Genomic DNA, 7,702 nt, shown 5'->3' with positions numbered 1-7,702 from the left:
TGCTAATTATTGTTCTAACTAAAGGCATTGTTAAACATTGCTGCACTGTATTTCTGCATTTGTATATAAATGTGTTTTAGCAGAATTTCATTGTGATTATTATCAACTATTCTTAAGGAATTTGGGATCATTTCATGGAGGCCCAAGAAGCATGTACTCACAACAGTAGTATTCGTGTCTGTGTTCACAATAGCACAAAAGAGCAAGAAAGGGATCAGAGTAACAAGACAGAGAACTGTCAGTCCCAGGAATGAAAAAAAAGTTTCCTAAAAGTGATATTTGCCTAATCAATCAAGTTATATCCTCACGAGCCTTTCAGTATTTGATTAATGTACTTTTTTCACAAAGTCCTTTCCTGTTCCTATAACTTCTATTGAATTCCTCACTTTCTCCTCTGTCATATTCAGGGTATCAGGTCTTAGGCTAAAGTCCTTGCTCTATCTGGAGTTGAGTTTTGTTCAGGATGATATAGGGACCTAGTTCATTTCTCTACATGTAGCTATCCAGTTTGACCAGCACCATTTGTTGAACATGCTACCTTATCTCCAATATCTATTTTTGGCTCCTTTTCCAAAATCAGATTGCTATAAGTGTTTGGACTTAAATCTGGGTCCTCAGTTCTATTCTGTTGATCAATATGTCTATTCTTATGCCTGTACCATGCTGCTTTTATTACTATAACTCTGTATTATAACTTGAGATCAGGGATGGCAATACCTCCAGCTCCTCCACTTTTGTTCAGGATTATTTTGGCTGTCTTGAGTTTTCTGTGTTTCCATATGAAATTTAAGATTACTTTTTCAATTTTGCAAAGAATCATATTGGAATTTTAATGGTTATTACACTGAATTTAGAGATCGTTTTTGATAGGATGGCCATTTTCACAATATCAGTTCTATCAATCCATTAGCACAGGAGGACTTTTCATCTTCTGGGGTCAGAAGATAAAGTGTATGTGGAGATGAGGAGTCTGAATATGATCAAAATACACTGAATTCTCAAAGAGTCAATAAAAATATTTTAAATGTTTTGCCTTTGTATTTTCTTTGTGTTAGTGTGTGTGTGTGTGTGTGTGTGTGTGTGTGTGTGTATACGTAAATGTGGGGGGGTTCACATACACACAGGGTGCAGAAAACAGTGTCAGATTCACTGAAGCTGTTGTTACAGGTGGCTCTGAGTCACCTAAGGTGAGTCCTGGGAACCAAACTCCGGTACTGTTCAAGAATAGCAAATGTTCTTACCCTCTGAGCCATTTCTTCAACTCCAGATAACATAATCTTTTAATTAAACCTAAAATATATTTTGTTTAATTAATGAAATAACTTCCTTCACAGGAAGTTATTAACAAGCAAAACCTCAAGGAAAATCAGCAAAGTCAGAGCCAGAAGAACACAGAGCAAAGCAGTTTGTATCACTGCCAGACACACAAATTGTCTGGATCCTAATTTAAAAATACGGCAGAAATTCTTAAATGTCAGTCAGTGGTAATAATAAGAAAACCTTTACATGGTTAACTGTATGAATGTGGCCCTAAAAATCTGGTTTACTCTGTTTAGTGTTAAAATCTGACTTTCAGTATCTAGACATTTTTCCTGAAAGCCTTTCTTATGGGGCTTCCAATGCACCAGGTATTGTTCTGAGGGCTTAGCTGGTGTCACTCACTTATTTATGAGTGATTACTGTGGGCGTCCTCACACAGATTGCTCCTGACTTTCTAAACTCAGACTTACTCTTCTTTGTTCTGTGACTATGAAAAAGCAACTCATACCTCTCTACCTGTTCCCCAGATATAGACAGAAGAAATATTAAGTCTACTGAACAAGAATAGAGAGAGTCATGAGGCTAAGTTAATGTACATCTAAGGCATAAGAACAGTGCCTAGAGTGCAGCAACTGCTAACCAATCATTTGCTTCTATTCAGAAGCTGACAATCTTTTCTGATTTTTATTTTAAAGCCCTGTTCTTATTACATTTATTAAGCTGTAGTTCAAAATAAAAATATTGAATTCTAGCATTACCATACTTCATTTTTATTGTATAAAATAGTTATACATATATGTGTTATATATATATATGTGTGTGTGTGTGTGTGTATTTTTATTCTCTATATAAAACTACTCATGCAAGAAGCTACAGAGTTGCAAATAAATGCAATTATTAGAGAACAGAAGAATAACTTTTTCTGTTAAATCCTTTCTATTTCAATCTTAACTAAACTTTCCTTTCTCTCCCTCATTGTCATTCAAGTACAGTTTTCCTAGCCAAAATTATGATGTCTGTTTGCATAATAACAAGGATGCTGCGAAAGATCGTGAATGAAAGACTAAGGGAAATATATCTGTTTAGCATCCTCTGCATGATTGCAGGCTCTAATGAACTCTTCTTCTGATGGGCACTTTGAAGTAGAAATAAAGGCCCACCAGGATGATGACCACTTTAAAACCTTCTACAAAGAGACGAGGAAAGAAAACACTCATTATTAGATATAGCGGATTTCAAGAATGTCACAGAAATTGGGTGTGTCTGTTTAGAATATAAAGAGCTTTAAAAAATTATTCAGAGCTGGATAGATGGCTCTGTGGTTAAGAGTGCATACTGCTCTTTAGAGGACCAAGCTTGATTCCTATCACCCATATCAGGCAGCTCACAACTGATCGAAACTCCAGCTTAAGGGAACCCAATGCCTCTGGCCTCCATGTGCACCTGTAGTCTGTACATATACACACACAGACTCATACACATACATATAATTAAAAATACTAAAACAAATCTTTTGAAAAATTATTCGGATTATATTTCAATAACTAAGAAGTTAGTTATTTAAATATAGAACTAGAATAAGAAAACTTCCAAAAAATTAAAAACTCAAAAAAATTTACTTAATGATATTTGCTCTTTCTTATCTTTGTGAAATTATTGCAGTAATCATTTAGACAGGTATTGGCTAATGTTGTTGGTTTTTCCTTCATCTCTTTCCAGGTGAAACGTTAACACAAAAGCACTGACTAGGGTCTGGGGCTCAGCCACACCCTACTGCTCTAAAAGAAACAGTGGTCAAGCTCTGGGCTTTCTAGCTCAGGCCTTTTCCTTTACCATTTGCACACCGTAACTCTCACTTCATCAGCGCATGCTTTTATTTTCTATTCACTTTCTACTATCTTTGCTTTTCTCTTCTACAATAATCCCACTTTTCTTCTCTTTGCCTTGCTAAATTTGGCTAATCTTCTGAAACTCTTTTTTCTCATTTTCTCTCCAAACATTTTCTGATAATTGCTATACTTTGACATCTGATTTTTCTCTAAACACTCAGTACTGATAGTATGTTTATATTGGGGCACACTGACAAATATTTTAAAAGTATTTATATTGATTGATTGATTGATTGATTGATTGATTGACGTTTTGCCTGCATGTAAGTGTACCATGGTGTTGCAGTGCCCACAGAGGTGAGAAGAAGGCATCAGATCTCCTGGAACTGGAGTTTCTGATGATTGTTAGTCACCATAGGGTGCTGGGAACCAAACCCCAGTCCTCTGCAAGAGCAGCCAGTGCTCTTAAACGCTGAGCCAGCCTTCCAACTCCTAGTTTAGCATTTTATTATGTGCCACCATTTTAACTATTTGTAGAATTTTTTAACATATCATTTTACATATCACTTTGACATATCATTTTGCATATCATTTTAACTCACCCTTTAATTATCACATTCAATATAAAATTTTTAGTCTTATGAAAAATGTCTGGCTTCTTTAAAATAATCTGGTATATTGTCATGGCTGGTTATTGCTTTTGTCATCTTGTCTGCCAAGAAATGCACAACTAAATCTATCTTGATTATATTAATTTTATAATACATTATTGCCTCTATATATTTCTTCTACTTTGTAGAAACTAGGTAGTTTATTTTATATTTTATGTTTTCTATTTTATTATATATTTCCACAATAATCCTGGGATAATAAACAAATAAATAAATGTTAATTAAATACTCTCAACATTATATTTCTATTGCATTTATTATTTTTAAACATCCACGAACTGTTACCACCACAGAAAAATGCCACATCACCAGAAATCCTATTTTTTGGAAATTCTTATTAAATTGCAATTTTAAGGTTCAATGAAAATATGCTTTCCTGAAGTTTCTCCTCAAAATAAAAATTACTTTATCTTGTCACTGAAGGAAGTGTTTATAATTCCTCTTCTCTATCACAGCCTTTCAAATCCATTTTGCTTTTTCATTCAGTGTAGACATTCAAATCTCTATCAGTTGTGCTCAGGACACAAAACACCCAGATTCTTCCCCCCCTTCCTTCACTAAATGATTTTAATGTTTTAAAATTAATTTTATTTATTATTACAATATGTGTGGGGTGTGCATGCATATGCCTATGTGTGGTATTTGTGAGTGCTGAGATGTACCTGTGGAAGTCATAAGAAAACTTTAAAAAAAAATTTTTAGGGAAAGGATGAGTGCATGTGAGTTGGGTACCTGTGGAGGTCAGAGGCAGTGGATCCTCCTGAAAATGGATTTAGAGGCAATTTTGAACTGCTCACTGTGGGTGCTTGGGATCTAACTCATGGCTTCAACAAGAACAGTAAGTGCTCTTAGCTACTGAGTCATCTCTCCAGCTCCCCTTATCTGAATGCTCTCTACTGCCATTTTGACATGTCTTGTCAAGGATCATACCTGGGATTTCAATAGTGGCCCAGCTCAGACACTGAAATTTTCATAGCATACATGTTTTAGACATTGATGCCTGACTTACTTATATTAAATATGTGCTCATATTTGAAGAGGGAACTACAACATATTTATCCCATAGGAATGAAGCTGAAGAATGGTAAGTTTGATGGTTATCCCAGTGTCTTGTGAACAGGCCCAGCATTTACTGTCTCAGAGGGCTGCCTTAGTAAGCTTAACCCTATTTGACTGAGTTGGTCACAAAACTCTTCCCACTACAACAATGCTCTTGCGTTGTCCTCTTTGCTACTTCTCTGTGGCCATGGAAGCTGACCTCTTCTTCAAACTACTGCCTTCATGGTCCTCTAAGATTCAACCATAGACCATTATGAGAAATCAGGGCACAAGGCCCTCTAATGATATGCCCATAGTTCTCACACCCACTAGTTCTTCAAGAAGGAATGCTTCACAATGCCTGTTACTTCCCAAACCCCAGACCCCACTGTAAACATTCCCTTCAGTGAGGTGTCCTCCTTAAAACTGTTTTGAAAGTGCCATCTCTTCTCTGATGGATTCTTGACCATCAGGTTGGATATTACATAGAGATAAGTAAAAATAAAGAAAAGAATGCAGCATGCTTAATCCTAAGTAGAAAGTCATAAATATGTATATATGTAGAATTGCATTTATCTCATGCTGTTGGTAACAAGTGAATTTAATGGTTATTCTCTGAGAATTTTGATGGTCATGGAAACCTCCTTATGTTGAGAGAGAATGAATCAAAGAATTGAAAGCATAAAAGAATACTGTGATCAATGTATATTTGTGTTTTATTTAATAAAATGCAACCTAATTGAGTTAACATGGATTTTCAATCAAAACCAGAAGAGGTATAGATTATATGTAGGAGTATTTTTTAGTGATTGTTTCATTTGTTGCTGTGTTTACTCACCATCTCCAAGAAGAGAATTTGATGCTCTTACATGTGCTGTTTTATTACTCTGGCTAATTTTGGTCTTGTATAGGACTGTAATTGAAATTTTTTGAGTCATATCTTGTTATAATCAATAACATAAAATAAGTAAATAAAATAATTCTTACGTGAAGATTCTTCAGGTTCTTAAAGTCCCCATCTTTGATTTCAGTTATTTTGTTGTTTTGCAGATCCAGCAGGGTTGTGTCAGGGGGAAGGTCCATGGGCACTTTTTCCAAACCTACAAAAAGAGTAAAAGGAATGTATAATGTGTAAAAAAAGGGAATTCATGACTATAGAATCACAAAGTATATTTGATTATAAATAATTAGGAATTGTGGTTTATGAGGAGTTATCCTTTCCTTTTCTTTAAGACATGGTCTCGCTATCACAGAAGAATGCCTGACTCTCCCTCCCCACTACTGGGATTAAAGACTTGTTTTTTAATTATTAAATTCTGAGGAAACATCTCACTATGTAGCCCATCATTCTAAGTGCTAAAACACATTCATATACAAATGCAGAAATACAGTGCAGCAATGTTTAACAATGCCTTTAGTTAGAGCAATAATTAGCAACAATTTTTAATCAAAACAAAATCAGATAATGAACCACATTAACATTTTTCACATAAAACATTTTAATGTAGAAAAAGCAATTAAAAAATATAAACCTGAAAGAAAAATGTATTAAGATGCTTTGTGCCTTATTAGCTATACCTCAAAGAACTGATAAAATATAGTATAGTTTAATAAGAATGAGAAGCAATTGTGATCAGGTAACCACTTTCTTCCAAAACAATCCAATAAAAGGTAAGACAGCAAAAGAAATCAAGATTGAATGATGGTTTTGTCAGTATTATATTTTCTTCCATGAATTATATTGGTTATAGTTTAAAATGTCTATCTTTCTAGGCCAAGGTAAGGAGTCTTTTTCCTTAGTTATTAAATGAAAATAATATTTTCCTATATAGTTGTTTTTCTGCATAAGAGAAAATTCTATTTTAGTCTGGTTCAAATCTCTCATTACATACTATGCTTTACCAGATGGTTTTGTAAGCATTTGATAGTAGTGAATTTTATGTCTATACTGTTCACAAAGTACTCTATCAGTAAAGTCCTTCAGACAAATTGAGCTGGCCTGGAACTTGCTATGTAGACCAGACTGGCCTCAGTCTCACAGAGATCCACTTGCATCTGCTTCCAGAGTACTGGGATTAAAGGCCACAATGACCACACTCAGCTCAGCCAAACTGTCAACTCGTAAACCTTTTTTGATACAATTAACACTATCATAGATTTATGCTCCAACTTAAAATCATTTAAACTTGTAAGTGAATTTTTGTTTGAACAATTTAAAATTTACACAAACTTTTTGAAGAGTAATTATTTTCATTTTAACTGAAATGACAAGGCAATATCAATTTTAGTTGACACTTTAACAAATGGATATATGGTTAATTAGAATGAAACAAGATAAATTTGGTAGTATACTTTCTGTAAAATCAATTGTGTGAAGGTTTAATTTTGAGATGTAGATTTTCAATGTATTAATGTAAACTTATTGGACTATCAAATGGTCTTTTCACTAGTTATCTAACATGTTTTGCTAAATGACATTTTGAATAACTCATTTTCAATATACTAAACGAAAGCTTTTGCCTGTCTTCCACTGGATTTTGGGAGTGTAGGAAATAAAGTAAAAATGGGAAATTTGGGACTGGAGACATGGCTCAGCAGTTAAGACTGTATTTGTTACCCTTACAGAGGACTGGGGTTCTGTTCCCTGCACCCACATCAAGTGCCTCAGTACTGACTAGAACTCAAGCTCCAAAGGGTCCAACACCTTCTTCTGGCTCTGAAGTTTTCTGTACCTGTGGGTACTCATTTAACACAGGCACATACGAATAAATAAACCTTGTAAAGAAACCTGGATATTCTATCAACTCCTATCAAAGTATTCATTTCTCTATTTTAAGATGGCTGGGGCTATGGGGAGACCTGCTTCAAAAAAACAAAAAAAAAAAAAAAAGATAGCATAACAGA

General features: G+C 34.5%; 1 protein-coding gene across 2 annotated transcripts in view; it reads right to left on the bottom strand.

The window, feature by feature from the left end:
- Dcn (decorin) overlaps nt 1-7,702 on the bottom strand; it is a 39,524-nt gene that overhangs the window by 15,146 nt on the left and 16,676 nt on the right. For both annotated transcript variants that reach the window (XM_008823895.3, XM_008823905.3), the window contains exon 3: nt 5,786-5,898. In XM_008823895.3, the coding sequence (XP_008822117.1) occupies nt 5,786-5,898 (113 nt within the window). The remainder of the gene's footprint in view (nt 1-5,785; nt 5,899-7,702) is intronic.

Source organism: Nannospalax galili, unplaced genomic scaffold (genome assembly GCF_000622305.1).
Source record: "Nannospalax galili isolate Female #2095 unplaced genomic scaffold, S.galili_v1.0 scaffold191, whole genome shotgun sequence".
Classification (NCBI taxonomy): Eukaryota; Metazoa; Chordata; class Mammalia; order Rodentia; family Spalacidae; genus Nannospalax; species Nannospalax galili.
This window is presented reverse-complemented; position numbering and strand designations above follow the sequence as displayed.